The sequence below is a fragment of the Nothobranchius furzeri genome, chromosome 15, assembly GCF_043380555.1.
Source record: "Nothobranchius furzeri strain GRZ-AD chromosome 15, NfurGRZ-RIMD1, whole genome shotgun sequence".
Classification (NCBI taxonomy): Eukaryota; Metazoa; Chordata; class Actinopteri; order Cyprinodontiformes; family Nothobranchiidae; genus Nothobranchius; species Nothobranchius furzeri.
Window position 1 is genome coordinate 57,497,753 of NC_091755.1, and position 24,388 is coordinate 57,522,140.

The following is a 24,388-nucleotide window of genomic DNA, read 5'->3' on the forward strand; positions in this document are numbered from 1 at the left end:
GATCTGCATCTGGTGGCTCACCTCCGGTCGTCCAACGATGGCAAGTCCATGTGCTGGAGAAAGGAACACGCTTGAATCTCGGGGGTTCTTTCAGTATAGATTAGATCTGAAGTTTGAGTCAGTAAACCTGTCCAGAAGCTTTAGGGCAGGACAGCAGAACGACTTTGAGATTCAGCTCAGACACAAACAAAATAAATCAAAACATTTTAATTAGAAAGTTGAAAAACGGCAGTAGGTACATAAGATTTCTATTTGCTATGAAAAGAATGGCAGAGATGAAGAAACAAGATATGAGCTACTAAGCAAGTCGACTGCAGATTTCACAGAAAGATAAAAAAAAAGATTAACATTTCAAATAAATAAATAAAAAAAATACATATTCATCAAATAATGTAGCCATTTCTCTGTTCTATGTAATTATTGCTGGTATATATTACCTTTTAAATGCATTATGAATCATAAACCTGACTGAAAAACGATGGCCCATGAAGTAATTTTGACTTTAAACTTGTGATGCATAAACACAGACATGAACATTCTTTTTTTCTAGGTGCTTCCTTTAGATTTTTGTTTTGATCCGATGTCTGTGCTGCTACAGAACTTCCTCTCCTCGGCAGGTCGTTGCTTCATCCATAGACACGATGAAGATCTTTCAACCAGATAGAAAAAAAAAACAAAGTTCTTGATGTCTAGCAGGAGTGAGAAACCTCTTGTGCTGCTCGTTAGCTTGGCCATGCATTTTATTGTCCTTTATACACCAAGTGTTCATTGGAGTGGCTTTTGGCTTCACGTGTTTTAGAAATCCTGAGGAGATGAATCCATCGTTCCAGTTGCAACAGCTGAGAAGTCGTCACCAGATAAACTATTTTCTGTGTCAGCAGCAGCAAAGCAGAACCAGCAGACCCCCCCCCCCCCCCCCCCGAGGCTCTTTGGTCCACCCCTCCCTAGGCTGCATCATCCCTGGCTGCCGCAGGATGACAGACTGTCATACAGAGAGTCGCTCAGAGACTCGGGGGTCTCCAGGACCTGAGGGCGACTTGGGGAGAGAGCCTCCTCTGGCCGCTCCCTGAGGAGCTCCAGCCCCGCCTCTCGGCTCATCTCGGGCACGCTGGGGGCGCGTATTTTCCCCCTGCGGCTCATTCCAGACTGGGCCGGGATGGGCAGGCTTCCCGGATCCACCACTCGGCTGGAGGACGGGCCGCCGGCCTTCAAGTTCTAAGGGATAAGAAACACTTCAGGTCACGTTTCATCTTATGTAACACCTTCAGGTGCAGGAAGAAAAAGTGGGTTGCATAAAAAAACACACCCATGTGTGAATTTTTAATGTGGAACTGATTAATAATAGCTGAGGGGAGAATGTGCTTGTGTGGCTTTACATTAAAAGATGAAGAGAATTTGAATCTGCTGCAAACACTGCTCAACTCTGCCTCTAATTCACCCACTTTTAAATGAAACAAACAAAATATTGGCCTGTGATGGTTTTCCATAGGTTTCCTCAAGTGTTAAGGCTTTTTAGGGAAACTTATCTACTTTCAATGATAACAAGAGTTCCATATTAACATCTCAAAGCCCAGAACAAGCTTTAACAGACTCCAGAGGCTCTACAGCAAACCAACTCGTGTGTCATTCTCTAAACTTTTGGCTTCACCTGTATTTTGAGCAGCAGAGCTCAAGTCCTCTGCAGATCTATGCACCAAAACTGCATCAGCTCTACGCGTACGTCTGAGTGTGCTTACTGCTCTGAAGGGTGAGCCAAAAGCTACAGTGTCCTCCTCTTCCTCCTCCACTGCCAGGTACACCTCTGCAGGTCCAGCAGGAGCCTTCAGGTTGGGGAACGTCCAGGTCTTAGAGCGAGGAGAGAAGATGTTGGCTCCATGGGCCTCTTTGTCTGCAGACAGGACAACAGCAGGAGATGTTGAAGTAAAACAGAACATGACCATGTTTGTAATCTGAAAATGAGGAAGGTTAAAACTGTTAATGCAGCAAAGCAGACTAAACAGAGTCCCATGTGGTTCTACAACTCCTTTTGGGTTCCATAGAAAACGCCTAAAAGCCTGTTTGTGGCTGATCCAGTAACTGATCCATATCGGCACCTTCATGGATGACTCCAGCTGAGCTTCTCCCCTCCAGGACGGAGCAGTACTGGATGGTGGGAATCAGCTGTTTGTGTGGTGTGAAACACTCTTCTTGTGAGGTCAGCTCCCGGTCCAGAGTCCGGGCCCGCCGTCCAGCCCTCCCTGGAGATTCAGAGAAGTGGTGCTCAGCCCCAGCTCTGGGTTTGGACGGACCCCTTCCAGTCGCACCGCTGCTGCAATCAGGGAGAGGGAATGTGCCAATGCCGCTGTCCAGGGTGTACGTGGAAGCACCGGAACCTGCAGAGGAACGGGGAGGGGTGTCAGGATGAACGGCTAAACTCAGCGACTTTTAAAAGCACGAAAGTCCAGTTTTCTCCATGATGGGCTTTATTCACCCACACAGTCAGAGAGTCTATTTTACTAATTTGAGTTAAGAACCAGATGAAAACCAGAAGAGTTTATTGTGTTCTGACAAGCAGAACCTCAGAACTGAAAGGAGGACGATGGATTTCCCATGACTGTAGATCTGCATATTTATCTAAACGGTATGTTTGGTTCAAGCCCTGGAATGTAACCGAGTTGAGGAGCTTTAACTGCTCATTTTAGACATTTTCATCCAGTATTTTTGAATAAAAACATCTCTATTTCTTCATGACTGACATTTCGTTGTTTCCTGAATGGGGCTGCATCATCTCCATCATCAGCGTTCCTCAGGGTTAGCGTCAGACTGAGAGGCTGCCGCTGAGACTCGGCGTACTCCTCTGACTCGTAAAAGCAGCTTCTTTAGACCGTTTGTTGGTTTAAAATTAAAACCATGGTTAGACCACACAGAAAACCCCAGAGATCTATTACAGTCCTGAAACCAACCAAGGGGTCAAACTGGATGCCGACCTTTCAACGGCCCCTCAGATTAATACAGTGGTCAGATCCTGTTTTTTTTTTCAGTTGCGCCGACTGGTTTTCTTAAAACTTGTCCTGAAACTGGTGCATCTGGAATCCTTAATTCATGCTTTTATCATCTCCAGCTTGAATTTAGCTAATTCCATCTTATTTAGCATACTGCTCAGTCTTAACAGGCTCCAGGTGGTCCAGAATGCAGCTACCTGGTTTTTGACCAACACCTCTAGACATGATTACATCACCCCTCTGCTGGAGCATCTCCACTGGCTACCCATAAACTTCAGGGTGATGTTTAAGATTCTGACCTTAACTTTTTATTAGTATTATGCATTCTTTTTGGAGACTGTGTTTATCTGCTTTGCTACATATTGTTACTATTGACCAGTGTTGGGAGTAACGTGGTACAAAAGTAATTAACTACTGTAATGCATTGCTTTTTGCTGTAATGTAGTAATGTAAGGCATTACAGGGAAAGAAAATGGTAATATTTACTCGGTACAATTGACAGTAACGCGGTAATTACAATGCATTTTTAAACCCAGAATCAAGATGTGGGTTCCTAAAATTCAAATTGCGGGTTGCCTGAAAAAAAAATCCAGTATCCACATATATTACGTCATTTATGGACTCAGCTTTGCAGGCATTCTATGAGCAGAGGACGCAGCGGTGATGGTTCAAATCCTCAAGCTGCGTCCTGCGCGCATCCGCTGTTATATTCACAAAATTGCTCCACCAAAACCAAGTAATTCATTTGCGATTGTTTATATCAGCCCATTTTCTCTGGTACTTCATGTACTTTTCAGCTGAGTTCATAATCTGTGCCTGGTGATTTCAGCTCATTGCTGCTGGAGCGCAGCGCATGTTAAGCCCCCCCCCCCCCCGCCCCCCCCCCCCCCCCCCCCCGTTTGGTAGATCCCTTTGGCTGATTAGTTAGAAAGTAGGAAAACTAGGAAACAGTTTTTCTGGAAGACGGAGAAAACATGCAGCATGCAGGAAGGTTAGAGAGAAAGGGCAGGAAATTATTAAAATAAAATCAAGAAAAAAAGAAAAAAGTAGGTAGATTTATCCTCAATAAACATTTTTACCAGTGAAACGCAATAATATATAAGGATTTAATATTTATACATGTGATAGAATCAGATCACCCCAGAAGTCAGTCCCACATCCAGGGCCGTATCAAGGCATTTGGGGACCAAGGCAAATATAGGCTTGGAGCCCCCACCACCTCTCTCCCTGCTCAGTTAATATAAGATGGCAGCGTGCTGAGAATACAGATTGTTGTTGCTTTTATTTAATAAATGATCATTTTAAAGCACTGTTATTATATCTGACTGTTTTTAACAGCAATCCTAGCTCAGACACCACATCACTTTCCACATATATGTCATGAGCTCACGGAGCGTCAGAATACCAGATTCATATTGAAGTTGTTTTGGTGAAAGTAACTTAAAGTAATGCAAAAGTAGTGTAATGCCTTACATTTTAAAGTCAGTAATATTGTAATGTAATGAATTACTTTAAAATGATGGTAACAAGTAATAAATAATGCATTACAGTTTTGAAGTAACTTGCCCAACACTGCTATTGACCGTGTTTTTGCTTTATATTGAGTTTTAATTTTTATCTGTACAGTGCTTTGGTCAGCTGCCATCAACTGTTTCACAGCATTTAATGCAATGCTACATAATAAACCTTTAGATTAATGTCAATAACGCATTGCATGATTATTTTTGGCGAACATCGAATTTGCCACATAAATAAACATGTAACACGTGTTACCAAAAACATCCTGCATCTACATGTGTAGGTTTTCAATCGCTCCCTGCACCCCATCCTACCTGCAAAGTGCTGAGAGTGAACTGAATCTGCCAGGTTTTCGTCTGAAGTGATCTTGCTGATTCTTTCTGAACCCTGCACGAGAAAACAAGTTGTGAGTATGTGGAAATCTTCAAATCAACCCAAGTTCAGTGTTGTTCATGCCCTGCCTCCCTGCAGCCTGTTTTTCCCTGAGGAGCTACCTTCTCCATGTCTTCATGGCTGGTGGTGTGGCTGATGATGCCCTGCTGAGTGAAAAGTGGTCTGGAGGTTTTACAGTCGAACGAGAGCCGGCGCTGCGGCAGGCTGATCACGTCCTTTCCATCCACTCTACATTTATCAAACAAAATAATGTTAGCGCTACTTTCACAAAGAAATTTCCATGTTTTGTGAGACAGAGTCAGAAAACTAACATTCATCCCCAGAAGAAAGTAGATAAACTTCATTTCCCAGAATGCTTAGCTGCATTTTGTAAAGAAACGGTCCGTTCAGGATTCTCACCTGTTAAGTAGCTGTTGCATGAAGTTATCGGAGCGTGCTCCTCTGTACATGACAGCTAGCTGTCCCTGAGCTTGGTCCATCACCACCTCACAGGAGTGACCCCTTCCTGACCTCTCCACGTAGGCCCTCTCCTCCTCCAGGGCTCTCCTCAGGCCCTCTGCCTTCTCCATCAGAGTCGAGATGTTCAGACCTTCCACACCTTCTTTACATCTAGTGGCCATTTTCACAGAGTCCCTGCTAACCGAGGGGATGTTTATCTTCCACTCCTTCTTCTCGTCCTTAGCTTTGCTGGCTTCGGTCTTGCGGCTCAGCGCTGGCAGCTTACTCTTCTTCAGGCCAAACCAGCTGGCTATGCCGTTTGAGGCTTTCTGCTTCACCTCGCTCCCTTGCCCTCCTTTGTCCTGCTCCTGTAGCTTCAGCATGTTCTCCTCAATTCCCTTCATCACTTTCTGTTCAATGGCAGACTGAGGACAAGGACCCGGTTGTGAAGGTTTCTCCCCCTCAGAGGTGGGAGGCCTCGGAGGAGGAGGTGGGAGGCTGTCTCCATACGTAGGGTTCTTTTTCCCTTTCCTGCTGATCTTGGTCCTCTCTTCTGATTTGGACGAGTACCGAGGACCCTCCGAAGGCTTTCCCCGACTGTGGACAGAAGGGCCTTGACAGGGTTTGGATGGAGACTTTGGTGGGATTCTGTTGGGGCTGTTGCTATTCTGTGGACCAGTTTTAACATTACAGGGCAGGTTCAGAGAGCCAGGACACTTAATGTTGTTGCGTAGTACCTGTGGAGCATCTACGTTGGGGGATGGCAAACCGATTTTGCTCTTAGAGCCCTCAGGCTTGGCCATACTTAGTTCTTGTTTCACCATAGGTGGCCCAGAGGACGAAGGCTTGACCGTCTGCTCATACCCCTGAGACAACCCCGGATATTTCAGACCCACGTTGTTCCCTTTGGGTTTCCCATCCAAAGAGTCTGTGTATTTAGAATGTCTCTGCTCCTCTTTATGGCTCTCCGAGCCCCTCTCTGCTGTCTTGCTCCTGTCCTCTCCATCGCAGTCCTCATTCAGGGTGTCAGCGGGTCTGAGACTGACTTGTAAATCCTCGGAGCTCCTCAGCTTGCCCAATGCTGCCAGCCTGTCTTTGAAGGCGTGGTGACTGGAGTCAGCCTGGGATCTTCCTGACCCAGCTGTAGGCCTCTTGGGGATGGATGATAAGTCGGTCCTCCGGACTAGAGGTGGAGGCTGAGGCTGGGAGACCTCAGAGCTTGGAGTGCTGACTCCCCTCGAGTCTGGCTCTGGTTTCTCTCTGACTACTGAGTAGTTAGCTTTGCTCTGAGCTTTGTTGATGGCTGCTGAGTTGGACAGGCTGTGATGATTAACCCACACAGGGCTGTCAGAATCCTCCTCCTCATCTGAGGTTGACTCGGAGGCCGATGAAGATGACTGTTTTTGCTGAGGAGATGGATTCAGGACACTTTCTGGTAAAGACTTAACAAGCTTCCTCTCGCCAACATTTCCCTTTGCTTGAGCTGGCACCATACTTCTTTTCTCCGGACTCTGGATGTGGTCCTGTTCCCTCGAGCTGGACATGTCTGACACATTTTCATAATGAGGGACAGATTGAGGAGCTTTGGGTGAGCTCAAACAGGAGGCAGAGGGCGCCCCTAGCTTTGAGCTAGCACTGGTTTTTGGTGCCGAGAGGCTGCTGTAGCTTTTCTCCTTAGCAGGTGGAGAGCAGACGTCTTCAGGCTGTGGAGGGGAAGTTGGTGCTGAGTGTGTGGCAGGGTAGGACTCAGACCTGGAAGGTGGGGGAGGGGGCTGCCTGCACCTCTCTGTGGTGGTGGCTCTGCGCGTGGGGACAGGGGAGTGGTACACCTCGTAGTTGTTGGTGCGACAGGGAATTCTGGAGTTGCGGGTGAGCTGCGGGCTAAGACGGACAGCTGAGGTTGAAGCCTGGGGCTTCTCTCCTATTGTCGGAATCTTCAAGAACTTGAGAAGTTTGGATGGAGAGTTGATGGCAGCAGCTTTGACATCGCTGAGGCAAGATGGGCTGGGGCTAACAGAGGCAGTGGCTCGTACTGAGGAGCCCTCCTGGTCTGCACTATCTGGCTCTGGATCAGCAGAGGGATCATTCAACGTAGCGCTGGAAGAGTGTGCCAACCCATTATGAACGGCATCTCCCGTATCCATGTCACAGTGTGCGATCTGCCCACTCTCATCCACAGAATTGGGCAGATGGGAGGTGGCGCAGAAGCCAGTGAGTTCCTCAGGGTCAACTGCTTTTAGGGAACTCTCAGGCTCAACCTGCTCCACTGCCCCCACCTCCAGGCTCTGATGGACAGTTGAGTGGCCAGTAGCACCTACTGGTTGCTGATGGACTTCACTGCATGGTTTGGCTGGAGGTACAGAGTCTCCTGCTCTTGTCTTACTGTGACATTTGCTCGTGGAAGCTGCAGGAACATGGCTCTGGGTAGTGGGACTGGCCTTGAGAGGACTACAGATGTGGTTGCATGGCTTTGGAGGACTGTCTGGGCTCTTTTTGCAGCGTAAACAGCAAGTGTTCCCTGTCTCACACTTGGCAACCCCGTCGCCATTAACCTGCTGGTGTGTGTCCGTGTCTGAGCAGGAGCAGTGACAGTGTGTGTGGTGGGATTTGCACTGGTGAGGGAGAGAGTCTGCAGTGGCCAGCACAGCCTCCGCAGACATCAGCACCTGGCTGTAGTCACAGAAAGACAAGGTTGTGGTTGATGGGTGAAACTTCAGGGGGTCTGTCTCCTCCATTTTACGAAGGACTTCCAGGATGTGAGCTTTCTTCTTGAAGAAAGGAGACAGGGCCTCCATGGAGGCAGCAGGACCATGAGGACCTGGGGAGGCATGCTGTGTGTGGCTGCCGCTTCCCTTTGAACAGAAAAAGATGATCAGAACATTATTCTACAGGAACACTCAAATAACTGTGCAGTCCAGTCCACCAGACCTTTAGGTGTACAGGAAGTGAGTGAGAGTGAGATTAGGAGTAAATGTCAGAGCAGCTCTAAGGTCAGGCAGGGACTGTGGTCCCAGTCAGTGCCTGTGATGTAATCCTGCTGTTTCACTGATAAAGCTTTGTGATCACCTTGGCTTGTGCTTCAGTCTGCGCTGGCTCCACCTGCTTGGCCAAGTCATTGTGTGGCTGTGAATTGTAGTTTGGGAGGGGTCCTGTATGGACCTGTAACAGGAGTCACACAGCAATTAGGATGATTTTACAAACACTACAGGCTATGAGATTCACAGAGACCCAGCAGCGGGGTTATTCCGGCACCTGTTGGAACAAAGACCAACAGGTGAAACACCCAGGATTACAGCCTCAGCATGGTCTGAGCAATACATTAACAACTTCATCTGATCTGGAGTCAGAGCTCTGCCCTGCGACAGATCCATTGATTAGGTTTAATATTAAAAATAAATATAAATCTGTCATTAGGAAATACAGTAGAATTAGTTATTAATTAACATATTAATAACTCAACTTTTACATTTACCTTAATGCCTAAACAAAACAGAAACGGCCCCTAGTGGCAGGGTGCTGTGTACGGTTTAAGCTCCACCCCCTTCATTTACTTAAACAGAACATTTTTTCAACTAAATAGTTCAAATACTCTTTAGAACAAACAAAACATTGTCTTGCCAAGAAAAAGTAGCCACCACAAAGAAGGTCACACAGTAATATTTTATTGGACCGCCTTTAGCTTTGATGACATCATGCATTCATTGTGGCGTTGTTTCGATAAGCTTCTGCCATGTCACCAGATTAATTTCCATCCAGTGTTGCATTAAAGTTTCACCAATATCCTGCATTGATGATGGTAGAGTCTGACTGCTGCACAAAGCCTTCTCCAGCACATCACAAATATTCTCAGTGGGGTTAAGGTCTGGACTCTATGGTGGCCAATCCATGTGTGAAGATGATGTCTCATGCTCCCTGAACCACTCTTTCACTATTTGAGCCCGATTAATCCTGTCTTTGTCATCGTGGAATATGCCCGTGCCATCAGGGAAGATGGAATAACCTGGTTATTCAGGATATTCGGGTAGTCAGCTAACGTCATTCTTGGAGCACATCCTGTTGCTGAACCAAGACCTGACCAACTGCAGCAACCCCAGATCATAACACTGCCCCCACAGGCTTGAACAACCTCTCTTTAGAGCAAGGATGGGTTGAAAACCTGTTGGCACATCAGTTTGGTCTCTTATTGCTTATTTTATGTATTTGTCTTAGACTAAAACTGTCGTAGTCGGTCCAGGCAGAAAGATGTCCTTCCTGAGTCTGGTTCTGCAGGAGGTTTCATCCTGTTCAAAGGGAATTTTCCTTCCCACTGTCGCCCTGCTACCATGCTGCTCAGGATGAGGCAGGATTTTATTTAAGTGATCCTTAAGTGACCCAATCTGTTTACTTTTTAGGGACAATTTGACAATTTTACAATGAATCTAGTTTGATTACAAATATTCAATTTGCCTAAATCTGAACATGATTTAAATTTTAGTTATTAAAAATTTAAATTGAATGTCCTCTTTAAACTGCTGTATTAACACTGTGCCACTATATGTGGGTGTGAGTTACCTGGTAGTGGGCAGCGGGGTGGCTCGGAAGCTTCTGCTGAAAAAGCTCACAAAGGGATCGGTTCTGTCTCTCCAGGTCAAACACCAGCATCTTCAGCTTGATGCACTCCTCCCTCAAATCCTGCTCAGAATCACACAGGAGTCAGAACCAACTCAGGGTTCAGAAAAACAAGATCTTTGCATGCTGAGGCTGAGTGTTACCTTCTGGTTCAGCAGAGCCTGGACCACATGGTTAGCCACCTGATAACAGAACAGAACAGTTTGGGCATCAGGTTCACTGAATGAGTCTTAACCCTCTCAGACTCAAAATAAGTTTAGATAAAAGGACGAACAACTAAGTCCTTCAGGGGTACATGGGTATGTGGAGTAACCAGGTAGGTAGGTTTTTACTTTTGCAAATCTGCAATGCCTGCCTCCAGAGGGTTAAAGCAAATTTAAGTGTGAACTCACCTCATCCAAGCATTGAACTCACCTCATCCAAGCATCTTTCATAAGCTTCTCTCTGACTCTCATTTGCCAACATCAGAGCTGAATTCTCTGCCTGTAAAAGACAGATAAGCAACTTGTTACCCCCCAGTGGCTCATCACCACCAGGGAGTGAATGTGTGTGTGTGCATGGGTGACTGACTGATTGTATTGTAATGCACCTTGGGGGGTTCTAGGACTCTAGAAGGAACTATATGAAATACAGGCCATTATTTTACCATTTGTCAAGCTAACCCACATGTTAACATCACTTTAACTAGAGGAGAAACTTTATTCAAACTTGAACCTAGTCTGGTTTATGATGTAAAAGTCAGAGAAACTAACAAATTCCTAATTAGTGTTGGACACTAAACCAACCAACCAACCAACCAACCAACCAACCAACCAACCAACCAATCAACCAACCAATCAATCAATCAATCAACCAATCAATCAATCAACCAATCAATCAACCAATCAATCAATCAATCAATCAATCAATCAACCAATCAACCAATCAATCAATCTATCAAAATTACATGTCGATCAATAAACTAGGCAATAAAAACATTAAAATACAATAAAAATAATTTGCACTAAATAAAATAGCATTATTAAATACAAAATTAAAAATAAAACAACCAATTAAGATCATGAACCATGTTGCATAAAAGCCAGATAATAAAAATGGGTTTTAGATAACTCTTAAACACCTGCAATAATGGTGTCTGTTTAATAGCAAGCAGCAACTCATTCCAAAGAGTTGGAGTCTTAACTGAAAATGCTCGATCCCCCCTAAACCTGTGTTTAGCGTTGAACAATCAACAACTCCTGCTCATCTGAGGAAAGGTATTGAGATGGGGTATGCCTTTGTAGCACAGCAGTCAGGTATGGAGCAGCACAACCCTGTAGAAAAATGTGCACACATGAAGACAATGCAGATAATCCAGCACTGGAGCAATGTGCTTCCTCCTCCTTGTCTCTGTCAAAAATCTGGATGCCAATTTCTGCACCAGTTGCAGCCGTGTCAAAGCTCACTGATTCAGCCCAGTGTATAATGCGTTGCAGTAATCAAGACTTGATAAAACAAATACATGTAGCACATACTCTAGGTGAGTTCTCCACAACATGGACTTAACTTTAGCTAACCGACGCATATAAAAAACAGGATCTCAGCACCATGTTGATGTGTGTTGAATTTGAGTGCTGCATCAAGTCTCACACCCAGGTTGTTAACAACTGTGGTCTGATATGGAGTCTCAAGGTTGAGAAAACCCAGACCCACTTTGACATTTGGAGCTCAGTTTGCTCTCATTCTAGTGGAGATAGTTAAAGGCCAACAAGGACTTGACATCATTCAAACAGGTCACTAAAGTACTGATAGAGCCCCCTGCCCCCCGACGCAGGGGAAAATAGATCTGGCAGTCATCCACATATAAATTAAACTTAACATCATGCTGTTAAGGAGGACTCCCGGGGTCAGCGAGTAGGGAGCTAAGAAGAGGGGGCCAAGAATGGAGCCTTGTGGCACTCCCCAACATAGTCCCTCCCAAGGTGATGAGGCATCACCCACCATGACACAGAACTCAAAACCCTGAAGAGGTGACCACGCCCATTTGGAGAGTCCTAAATGTGTTCTATATCAGTACCGATGGTTAGCAGGCATCTGTTTTGTTTACTACTCTGTCTCTATGGTAGAATCTGACTAAAGCCTTCCAGCTCTGACATTCTGAGCTCCTGCTCTACAGGAGGGTCTCTAGCTGACAGCTCAGACTAAGGAGGACTGTAGACCAACCCTCCTTCTATACCAGATGTGGAACACGTTTACTGGACAACGCTAACTCTGCTGCTAGAGAGAAATATCCTCCTAAAAAGGTGGACATTACTCCTAGAAGACAGGGCTTCTCAGATGTGTTTAGATTATTTGGAGGAGATTATGGTTCCTGTAAGTTTGGTTCCTCACCTCCAGCTCCCTTAGGCGGTCCATGAGCTCGCTGCTGTTGTCCTCCAGGAAAGACTCCACGTCTGCTTCCTCACCTTCCTCTTCGGAGCCAAAACCCCCCTGGCACATTCTGTGTTCTGTCTCATCAGACATTATTCTCATCTGCAACACAGAGTGTGATGCTGTGATTAACACTGCTGCCACCTTTACAGTCAGCAGACAAACACCACAGCACATTAAGATGTCCTACTTCTACATGAGTCAAAGTGACTCAGCACTTCATTAGTCACTTAGCATGTAGAGCCGATATGGGTCAGATATGTTTACAGTTTGTGTGGGATGATTAGAGCTGAATGCCATCATGCTTTCATGGTTTAGGGAAAAAAGAGCAAATGACTGCAGAAAAACCAGGAGTGCACCGATTGCAGTTTTTGGCCGATCACCCATCTTGAGAAAAACTTGACTTGCCGATACCAGTTTTGTCTTAACTAAAAGTAGATCACATCAATGTTTCAATTTCCTTTTAATGAGAAAACCAATATGAATATGAAACATGAAACAATACCAGTTTCAACTGGTCATGAGGTAATGTTCTCAAATATAAATGAACATATTCAGCATTTCTGTTTGAACTACAAAATCACATTTGTTCCTTTAGACTTTCATTTTTCTAACTTTGCAAACAAAGCATGTGGACCAATCCGCTGTTGTTCTTGCTCCTTGTTGCCAGACTTCAGGGAAACCACCAGAGGATTCAGGATCCAATTAAAGTTACACACAAGGTGACAAATATAAACTTTTCTCTGTTGAAATTTTGCTAAATTAAATGTATTCTGGTTTATTATTATTGATAATATCTTTCTTAACAAAAATGAAAGCATCTGTTAGCTACATGTCACATATGGGCCGATTCAGCTAGAGTGTTGATTTTTATAAATGTAATAAATACAAATATTTCTGCGTAAGAACGTATGAATGATTCCTGTCTCACACCTGGCTTTGATCGCAAAACTAGCAGGAAGGATGTTAATCCTATTTCTCTGAACAGAGGCTGTTCACTAACACCAATAGTAAAACCCAGCAGCATCACTGGATTTTCCAGCTGTTTAAATGTTTTATTATTGATGTTAAATTATTATAATCATCGTTTAACTGAATCGGACCCTGAATACTTTTAGTTCAGCATTTGTTGTGTAATAAATGAACAACAACATGACAGTTTCTTGTGTTCTGGCAATGAGCAGATTGTTTGATAGTGCAATAAGGGCTTGGTTTGTTTTTAAGGAAGCGTTTGTCTAAAGGTCTTGTAAAGGGTTGGAATAAAAAAGGACGTATCTCAGTTTCATGAATTTAATGAGAAATAAAGAAGATAGCTGGATATTTTTGACCAAATAGCTTCATACTATCACAGTTGTGTCAGGTCAATGAGAAGTCACGGCGTTGACCTGCAAATCACAAGTAAAGCTGCTTAAAAACACCTTCATTCAGAAGCTGCAGCAGGCTTAAAGGTTAGATGGTTTTTAATTTATATAAACTAGTAGCCGATACAGATGACTTGTTAGATCTGTGCATTACTCATTTCAACTTTCTTTCCTCGTGTTGTGCAGATGACGAAATATCTTTCCCTCAACACTTAAAACACAGATGGACAACAGATTTGATCTCCAGACAACTAAAAACCTCTGATGCACTCTCCTTTCATCTGCTACCCTGTCACCTGCAGGACAATCCAGGAGCTTAAAAAGTCTGGTCACCAAATACAGTTTTAACTGATTAAATAAATACAATCTGTAGAATTGAAAATGATTAGAAGCATCTGTTTGATCACTAGTCACATAGCTTTCAGTATTTCAGTCAAAAACCAGTCCTAACCTTCAGATACTGTCTGGAGTTTCAGAGACCAGGCTGGAGTTTCAGAGACCAGTCTGGAGTTTCAGAGACCTCTCTGGCACTTGTGGGAGCTCATCTCCAGGTGTGTCTGTTGCCAGAGGAAGGTGTAAATGTGGACCCCAGTGACACGTCTTAAGAGAGGATTAGAGGGGATAAGAGCAGCCTGAGTCTGTGACTGACGGACAAGCTGGAACTGGAACACTTTACTGGTTTCCTGACCAGAACAGGGTAACACAAACTCCAAAATATCAGACAGTGATTTAGAGCTTCTGAAGGTTTATTTCCTTTCAGTTCTATTTATTCTGAGAAACCCACCTCTTATTCCTTCTAAATGGTTTCTTCTTGATTATTGAAGGCTCAGCTGATCAGTGAGTCACTGATGAACTGGGTTACATGTTCCTTCTTTGCACACCTCAGTACCACGCATCATCCTGCTACCAGAATCTGGATTAATCTAGCACTAAAATGAGCTCCAAAGAAATGGATTATTTACTCCCATTGAGCTTCTTCAAAGGCAGAAGTGATGTCTACCAGACTTGACTCTTTGATTTTTGGTCTCAAGTGAGGTCCCAGTTCTTGAGCTCAGCAGCAGCTCATTCACCTTTTCTCCAAAACCAAAACAAGGAAATAAAAAACGAACAGAATTTTATGTTAGTTTTATTATTAGTTAAATAATATTTATTTATGCTTCCAGTTTATCTATAAATGAGCAAATATTTTAAACACTGTTGTTCAATATTCCTAGAAACTGGCCTTGTGGGTAAAAGGGCTGGTTTGGTCAGCTGATGCTGCTGACGAATACACGCCTCCTCCCCCTCCATCATCATGATCTGATACCTGTTTCATGGGTCATGTTACATCATAAGCTGACTAAAGCTGCCCCAGACCATGACACTACCACCACCATGTTTTACTGTCAGTTGTTGTTGTTTTTTTTAGTTTAACTAGATGGTAGAAAACCTTACAGAATGTTCCACTTCTGATTAGCTTTGGAACTTTCTGATGGAGGCCCCATTATCTGTAAATGTGGGCTGTGAGCAAGCGCTTGAGGGGGGTAGAATGATCTACCAAACATCTTTGAAATTAAATGAAATAAAAAAATACAACCATGAACAAATATTTAAAAATTTCAAAAGGATGAAAGCTACTGATGGGAAACATCTGGGGCTTTCAGTAGAAACAGTAACTGGAGCTGTTTGCAAAGCGTTTACTGGAAGATTATTGAACAGGACTGATTGTGAACCCTCACATTCAAAATCTGAGCAGCAACATCCAAAGTGTAGGCTGCTTATCGAGCTGTGATCAACTCAACACGCTCACATCTAAACGTATAATGGATGGCTGATCAATGAAGCCCATCTAAGAACGGAAGCAGACATTCACCATGACACTGACCTTGAATGCAGGAATGATCCTGACTGAGTGGTTATAAATACCAGCTCTTCTCTTCACTAATGCACACCAAAGCTCCAGGCAGAAAGGCTAAGAAACGTTTGCACGTCCCAGTGTGTTTGTGAAATCACTGCAGCAAAAGACAGCTAAAGTGAGGCTAAATATAGCAAGAACATGTGGCGCTGCCTCCGCTACAGCAGCTTTCTTCTGAAGTGCAAAATAAATGTCACAAACCTAGTTAAGAGCTTCACCGGAAAGAAAAAAAGAACATCAAGTTGTGTTTAGGTCATGCAGAAGTCATCACATCTTTATAGTCGTTTAAAGGTGAAAGTTTTTTTTATCGAACATCAATCACATTACACTTTAATAACAAACAATAAAACTCAGTAGACAACCAACAACTTTTATCAAATACAATTGGAAAAAAGTCTGTGCAGCAGAAATAACCAGATTTATAAATAATAAAGTATAAGGTAAAGTAAAGTAACAGACAGAGGACTTTAGTTCACAAGATCTTCAATAAAACTGACAAGTTTAACAGCCTGCATATTATTTACCTTTTTAAGGGATTTGCAAAAAAGAATAAAATCATTGTTGATAAAAGGCAGGCTTGGCTTCACTTTCATAAAACGGCATTTGTGAAAAAAAAAATTCCCACAAATTATCAAATTGTTAACAATAAATTGAATTTGTTTATTTTTTTCTATACAACCAAATTGAATAATGTTATATGTGAATAAGGGGATATTGTAACTCTTTTTGGATAATAGCCAAATGTATAAATCTGACCAAAGGGTATTTACCGAGTTGCAATCGTAGAAAAGGTGTTTCTGAGTTTCAATATCACTATTACATAAGACACATAAATTATCTTGTATATTAAATCTGAACGGTGAAGGGTGAGACAAAGAACGGCTCGGAGGATCTTTCATGGCGGTTAAAACGAAGAGTCGGAGTACCCGGCCCAGAGGGTTACCGGGGTCCCACCCTGGAGCCAGGCCTGGGGTTGGGGCCCGTGAGCGAGCGCCTGGTGGCCGGGCTTTCGCCCATGGGGCCCGGCCGGGCCCAGCCCGAACCGGATACATGGGCTCGTCCAACTGTGGACCCACCACCCGCAGGAGGAACATGAAGGGTCCGGTGCAATGCGAATCGGGTGGCAGACCAAGGCGGGAGCCTTGAAGGTCCAATCCCCGGACAAGAAAACTAGTTTTTGGGACATGGAACGTCACCTCGCTGGCGGGGAAGGAGCCGGAGCTTGTGGCAGAGGTTGAGCGGTACCGGCTAGATATAGTCGGACTCACCTCGACACATTGCATTGGCTCTGGAACCCGAGACCTGGAGAGGGGTTGGACACTCTACTTTGCCGGAGTTGCTCCGGGTGAGAGGCGGAGGGCTGGGGTTGGCTTTTTGTTAGCCCCGAGACTCTCTGCCTGTGTGTTGGGGTTTACCCCGGGGGACAAGAGGGTAGCTTCCTTGCGCCTTCGGGTCGGGGAACGGGTCCTGACTGTTGTTTGTGCTTATGGGCCAAATATCAGTTCAGAGTACCCACCCTTTTTGGAGTCCCTGGGACGAGTGCTAGATAGGGCTCCATCAGGGGACTCCATTGTCCTGCTGGGGGACTTCAATGCTCACGTGGGCAATGACAGCTTGACCTGGAGGGGTGTGATTGGGAGGAACGGCCCACCTAATCTGAACTCGAGCGGTGTTTTGTTATTGGACTTCTGTGCAAGCCGCAGTTTGGCCATAACGAACACCATGTTCGAACATAAGGATGCCCACCGGTACACTTGGTACCAGGGCAGCCTAGGTCACAGGTCGATGATAGACTTTGTAGTCGTATCATCTGACCTGCGGCCGTATGTTTTGGACACCCGAGTGAAGAGAGGGGCGGAGCTGTCAACTGATCACCACCTGGTGGTGAGTTGGAACAGATGGCAAGGGAACATGCCGCGTAGACCTGGCAGACCCAAACGCATAGTGAGGGTCTGCTGGGAACGCCTGGCAGAAGAACCTGTCAAGACGGTCTTCAACTCCCACCTCCGGCAGAGCTTTGACCACGTCCCGAGAGCAGTGGGGGACATTGAGTCCGAGTGGGCCTTGTTCCACTCTGCGATTGTCGAGGCGGCTGTTGCTAGCTGTGGTCGTAAGGTGGCTGGTGCCAGTCGTGGTGGCAACCCCCGTACCCGCTGGTGGACACCAGAGGTTCGGGGAGCCGTCAGGCTGAAGAAGGAGGCCTACAGGGCGTGGTCTGTGGGTCTCCGGAGGCAGCAGACAGGTACCGGATAGCCAAGCGGGGTGCAGCAGTGGCAGTTGCCGAGGCAAAATCTCGGGCGTGGGAGGAGTTTGGTGAGGCCATGGAGAAAGACTATCGATCGGCTCCAAAGAGGTTCTGGCAAACTGTCCGGCGCCTCAGGAGAGGAAGGCAGCAACTCGCTCACACTGTTTACAGTGGGGATGGGGAGCTGCTGACGTCAACTGAGGCTATAGTCGGGCGGTGGAAGGAATACTTTGAGGAGCTCCTCAATCCCACCAATGCGCATTCCGAGGAGGAACCAGAGCTGGGAGGCCTGGGGATGGACTGTCCGATCTCGGGGGCAGAAGTTGCTGAGGTAGTCAAACAACTACACAGCGGCGGAGCCCCGGGGGTGGATGAGGTTCGTCCTGGGTATCTCAAGGCTATGGATGTTGTAGGGCTGTCATGGTTGACACGTCTCTACAACATTGCGTGGTCATCGGGGGCAGTTCCTAGGGAGTGGCAGACCGGGGTGGTGGTCCCCATCTTTAAGAAGGGTGACCTGAGGGTGTGTTCCAACTATAGGGGGATCACACTCCTCAGCCTCCCTGGAAAGGTCTACTCCAAGGTACTGGAGAGGAGGGTCCGATCGATAGTTGAATCTCAGATAGAGGAGGAGCAATGTGGTTTTCGTCCTGGCCGTGGAACTGTGGACCAGCTCTATACCCTTGCAAGGGTGATGGAGGGGGCATGGGAGTTTGCCCGACCAATCCACATGTGCTTTGTGGATTTGGAGAAGGCTTATGACCGTGTCCCCAGGGGCACCCTGTGGGGGATGCTCCAGGAGTATGGGGTGGGTGGCTTTCTGTTAAGGGCCATTCAGTCCCTTTACCAGAGGAGCGTGAGTTTGGTCCGCATAGCCGGTAGTAAGTCGGACCTGTTCCCAGTGAGGGTTGGACTCCGCCAGGGCTGCCCTTTGTCACCGGTTCTGTTCATCACTTTTATGGACAGAATTTCTAGACGCAGCCGTGGTGTGGAGTGTGTCGAGTTTGGTGGCAGGAGAATCTCGTCTCTGCTTTTTGCGGATGATGTGGTCCTCCTAGCTTCATCCAGCTCTGACCTTCAGCTCTTGCTGGGTAGGTTCGCGGCCGAATGTGAAGCGGCTGGGATGAGGATCAGCACCTCCAAATCTGAGACCATGGTTCTCGACCGGAAAAGGGTGGCTTGCCACCTCCGGGTCGGGGGAGAGGTCCTACCTCAAGTGGAGGAGTTTAAGTATCTCGGGGTCTTGTTCACGAGTGAGGGTAGGAGGGATCGGGAGATCGACAGGCGGATTGGTTCAGCGTCTGCAGTGATGCGGACGCTGAGCCGATCTGTCGTGGGGAAGAGGGAGCTGAGCCAGAAAGCCAGGCTCTCGATTTACCGGTCGATCTACGTCCCAATCCTCACCTATGGTCATGAGCTTTGGGTAATGACCGAAAGAACGAGATCGCGGATACAAGCGGCCGAAATGAGTTTCCTCCGTAGGGTGGCCGGGCTCAGCCTTAGAGATAGGGTGAGGAGCTCGGACATTCGGGAGGGACTCGGAGTAGAACCGCTGCTCCTCCGGATCGAAAGGAGCCAGTTGAGGTGGTTTGGGCATCTGGTCAGGATGCCTCCTGGACGCCTCCCCGGGGAGGTGTTTCGGGCATGTCCTGCCGGCAGAAGGCCCCCGGGTCGACCCAGGACACGTTGGAGAGGGTACATCTCCAATCTGGTCCGGGAACGCCTTGGGGTCCTGCCGGAGGAGCTGGTGGACAAGGCCGGGGAGAGGACGGCCTGGAGCTCCCTAGTTGGGATGCTGCCCCCGCGACCCGGACCCGGATAAGCGGAGGAAGACGAGACGAGACGATTAAATCTGATATTTAAGATTTCTTTACATGGATATATATTATTAATCGTTTTAAAGTGGACTTCCTTCATTTTGGGGAGAAGAGGATAAGAAAGAAAATCTGTTCTTATGACTTTGGTATCTTTATTTGAGAGAATTGGAGAAAGAATTTTCCTTCTGACAGGAATAGGGAAAAACCTGTCTGACAAGACTGCTCTTAGGTAAGAGTTATTACATTTAGGGTCTGTAAAACACAAATCAACTATAAATAATTTAGGAAGCTTAGGTGTACTTGCTCCATGTTGAATACTTTGACTGATCTGACCCAAACGCTGGAGAAATTTCTTTATAGAGTATTCCGTTACCGAACAGTCTAGATTATACTTAATTTTGAACTCATTATGCTCCAGAAACTTGCCATTACTGTCCATCAACTGAACTATGACCCAAACCCCTTTGTCCATCCAATTTTTATAATACATCAATTTCCATTTATACAAAACGAATCTGTTATTCCAAATAGAGGAGGAATGTGGGCTAAAGTTATGCGAGTAGATCATTTTCCAGTAAGTTAAGACTTGTTTAATATAATTAGAAAGTTTGATGGGTAATTTAAAATCACATTTTAACAGAAAGTCAACACCTCCAATCTTCTCGAACAGAAACGAAGGAAGTCTGAACCAGATTGAATTTTTCTTAATTAGAAAAATTTTAAGCCATTGTAATTTAACCCTAACCCTAACCCTAACCCTGACCCCACTCATTACTTCAAAGTCAATGACATTCAGACGTCCTTCTTCAATAGGTTTTACTAGATCGTTTTTCCTAATCAAATGTTGTTTATTATTCCAAATAAAGTCAGATTGTGTTTTATTTATTTTCTTAGCATACTGGTCAGGGATAGCTACTGGAAAACCAGGATGGATTAATCTAGAAATACTCTCCATTTTTGTTAACAGTATTCTACCAAAAATGTATATATTTCTTTGGAGCCAACTGTTTAGAATCTTTTGATTTTTATCAATTATCGGTTGGATATTGTTTTCAACTCTCTCCTTAAAGTTTTTATTAATCTTCATACCTAAACACTTAATTTCATTCTTAATAGGGATATCACAAATATGAGAATCCTCAGTATCATGAATTGTTAATATTTCACATTTGTTTGTGCTCCACCTTGTGAGAACAGAGACAGCGTTTTCAAGGCATTAGGAACTTCCTTGGTACAATTCAACAATGATACAGTGTCATCTCCTAGCTGAATTATTTTAAGTGAATGTCCTGCCACTGCTAACGATTTAATTGATTGATCATATCGAATTAGAAAAGTCAGCATTTCTGTTGCTATAATAAAAAGAAGTGGACTAATTGGATCTCCTTGTCTAATTCCTCTATTAACTGGAAATCTGGTTGTCGTACCCAAATAAAGAAGAACTACACTCGATAAATCTTTGTATAGGAATGTAATAATATCAAAGAATTTTTTACCAAATCCAAAGTGATTAAGTGAATTTATAATAAATTGATGTTCGAGACTATCAAAGGCTTTAAAAAAATCTAAGAACAGTATAGCACCATCCTCTTCTACTAAATTTTCATAATCTAATAAATCAAGAATCAGACGAATATTGTTATGAATGAGCCTATATGGGAGAAACCCTGATTGAGTTTCACTGATGAAATCATTTATGCCATTTTTTAGTCTGTTAGCCCATGCGCGAGTGAATAACTTATAGTCCACATTCAGTAACGTAATAGGTCTGAAGTTATCAATAATAGATTTGTCTTTGTTGGGTTTAGGTATCAACATTATTATTCCTTGTTTCATCGTAGTTAAGAGTGAATTATTCCGAATACATTCTTGTAAAACTGCACATAGTAGCTCTCTAATATCCTTCCAGAAGAATTTATAAGTTTGTGGCTAGACTGTCCTGGCCAGGAGACTTACCCAGTGCTACCTTTTGAATCACCTTATCGAGTTCAGAAATATTCAAATACATATCACATTCTTTTTTTAAATCCAAATTAATTTGGGGAACAAACCTTTCAATGCAGTTAAAGAATTTTTCAGATTCTAATTCTAACTGAAATTTCTCTTTGATCTTTAATTAACTTACCATTAATTTTTAATGAATTTATTGCATTTTTTGTCTGTCTATTTTTCTCTAATTTACTGAAGTATGAGCTATTTTTCTCTCCTTCTTCCATCCATTTTGCCCTTGAACGAATGAAGGCTCTTTGAGCTTTTTTTTAAATAAAGCTTGTCTATTTTTTATTGCATTTTTAAAAACTCTTCTCTATTCGAATATGAAGGTGTACAAACTCCGCAAAGTTGATTCAAGTCCCTCAACAGTTGTTTCTTTATTTTTTTCCTCTTTCTTTACCATAATTAATAGAATATTTTCTGACTTCAGATTTGAAGAATTCCCATTTCTTCCCTGCAGAATCAAGATGAGGATTTTCTGTGACAGACAATAGGAGTTTCTTAATCATTTTACAGTATTCTTCATCATTCAAAAATAACGCATTAAACTTCCAGTACCCGTTTCTACCTACATTTTCTGTCTTCGGAATTAATTTTATAGAAACAACACGATGATCCGTAACAGGGGCTGTCGATATTTCAGCAAGAGAGATAAAACCTAAAATATTTTGAGATACTAGCCATAAATGAATTCTTGACTTAATATTACCATTTGTACGTATCAATGAAAAGTGTCTAATATACAGGTTAAAATGTCTCCAAGCATCTGACAGAGAGTTGTTTGCACAAAAACTACTCAATGTTTGATTATAAAAATGTGTAGAGAATTTAGTGGGATACCTAGCGTCCTAGGGTACGCAGTTATAGTCCCCCCCCCCCCCCCCCCCCCCCCCAACCAGTATATTATCTGTTGGGTATTTAAGTTAAGATTCTCCAATAATTTTTGTAATTTCATTTAAGAATGTTTTGTTTTCCTTGACCAAATTGTATCCGTATACATTACAAACAATCCAAAAAACACCATCAAAATTCAAAATCACAATGATCCAATATCCCTTTGAGTCTGCTTTATATTCCATAAGCTTACCCGGACAGCTGTTAAAACAGATCACCCCGCTTCCAGATCTGTTGGATCCATGACTAAAAAGAACAGTGTCCCCTCACTGAAACTTCCAGAATGTGTTGTCGTCTTCACATGAATGAGTCTCTTGAAGAAAGATAACTTGTGCCTTTTGTTCCTTATAAAATAGAAATGATGCCTTTCTTTTGGTAATGTCCTTCAGTTCTCTTACGTTTAATGAAATAAATGATAATCTTGAACTCATGAGGAATTCAAAAAACGACCTAAACACACATACACACAAAAAAACCTAAATTAGATATAACAGGAATGTAAGGCTTCACCAAAGACTAGCTTGGTGAATAATAGTAGAACTGTCCCTCTAAACGTCTTTGCAACTCATTCAGAAAGCCACCGCCTCCTTCTTCAGGGGAAAGTCTGGGTGTTTTCAATAAATGCAAAAGGTCCTCTGAGGTACGCTCTCTTGTTCTTCTCCCGCGCCTCCTTCACCTTCGGCCACAGCAGACTCCTCGCTTCCCTGTCTTCCTGAATCAGATCTTCTGCTACTCTTAAACCATTTTTCTTGCAGACTTCACAGTTCTTGGAAAGCTTCCAGATGTGGTCTCTGCATTCTCTCTTCATGTCACACCCTGACCTGTCTCCCCTTAGGTTTTAAGCCTGATTTATGCTTCTCCGTCTGCGTCAGTGCGGAGCACACGCAACTCCATTATCCATCCTTGCGTAGGGATCCGGCAGGCACGCAAGTACGTACGGAGTCGAGCCCACTTTTTTAAACATCCGTCGAACGAAACGGATTACGCAAGCTTGTGATTGGTCAGGACGCCGCTGTTGTTTAGAGCGCCACCATTGCAAAGAGAGCCGAGTTTAACTAGCGGCAGACACGGAGAAGCTTGAAGAATACCTCGCGAAAAAACTCTTAAAATATGAACGTTTCATCCTCCCGTGACAGGAGTGAAAAGATGCGCAGCAAGCATTTTATTTGTGGACGGAAATGACAGGAAACGTGGGTTTAGAGGTGGGGAGCGCATGAAGAGGTGGGAGAATGAGATACAAATATGTCCGTGTTAAAAGTCTCTTATATACACAAAAAACACAATATAAACACACTATCTTGGACCGATACATGACATGATACCACAGAACAGCGCTATGCCCTCTGTGGTCCTGCCGGGCAATTGCTTTGCAACACTCCAGGAGACGGAGAAGTAAAAGAGCAAAACGCCTCTGTCAATCCGTGCGTGTCTGTCCCTTGCGGAGCTGACGGAGAAGCATAAACCAGGCTTTAGTCTGTCTCCGTTAATTGCTCCCACCTGCCTCTTGTTTCCCAATCACCCTGGCTCCCGCTCCTCGTGTATTTAAACCCCTTCTGTTCTGTGTTTCATGTCGAGTCATTGTTCCCATGTCCAGCGTGTTCATTATTAAAACCTTTAAACGTTCCACCTGCCTGCCTGTCTTCCTGTCCCGTGTTTGGATCCTCACCTGATCACCGCTCCGCTCACCGGCACTCTCGTGACACTTCACAAACTGGATAATTACTTGCCTTGCATGGAGAGCATCTTTTTTCCCGATACGATGCAGTGTCCACCATATCCTTGAAACTCCACCGGAAACCCGGGGCGATTTTGGTCAGAATAGCAGTTACGGTGCCTTT

The 24,388-nt window shown here is 44.4% G+C and overlaps 1 protein-coding gene across 3 annotated transcripts in view; it reads right to left on the bottom strand.

The window, feature by feature from the left end:
* Positions 1-913: 913 nt before the first annotated feature.
* nckap5l (NCK-associated protein 5-like) overlaps positions 914-24,388 on the bottom strand; it is a 56,125-nt gene continuing 32,650 nt past the window's right edge. For 2 of the 3 annotated variants that reach the window (XM_054746033.2, XM_054746034.2), the window contains exons 3-13: positions 12,309-12,449; positions 10,353-10,421; positions 10,082-10,120; positions 9,882-10,001; positions 8,397-8,489; positions 5,292-8,182; positions 4,994-5,120; positions 4,814-4,886; positions 2,094-2,372; positions 1,737-1,888; positions 914-1,215 (exon numbers count right to left, since the gene is read on the bottom strand). In XM_054746033.2, the coding sequence (XP_054602008.2) occupies positions 955-1,215; positions 1,737-1,888; positions 2,094-2,372; positions 4,814-4,886; positions 4,994-5,120; positions 5,292-8,182; positions 8,397-8,489; positions 9,882-10,001; positions 10,082-10,120; positions 10,353-10,421; positions 12,309-12,449 (4,245 nt within the window). In that variant the 3' untranslated portion in view covers positions 914-954. Of the gene's footprint in view, positions 1,216-1,736; positions 1,889-2,093; positions 2,373-4,813; positions 4,887-4,993; positions 5,121-5,291; positions 8,183-8,396; positions 8,490-9,881; positions 10,002-10,081; positions 10,121-10,352; positions 10,422-11,121; positions 11,252-12,308; positions 12,450-24,388 lie in introns of those variants that run through there. The other variant, XM_054746035.2, reaches the window with a different exon arrangement.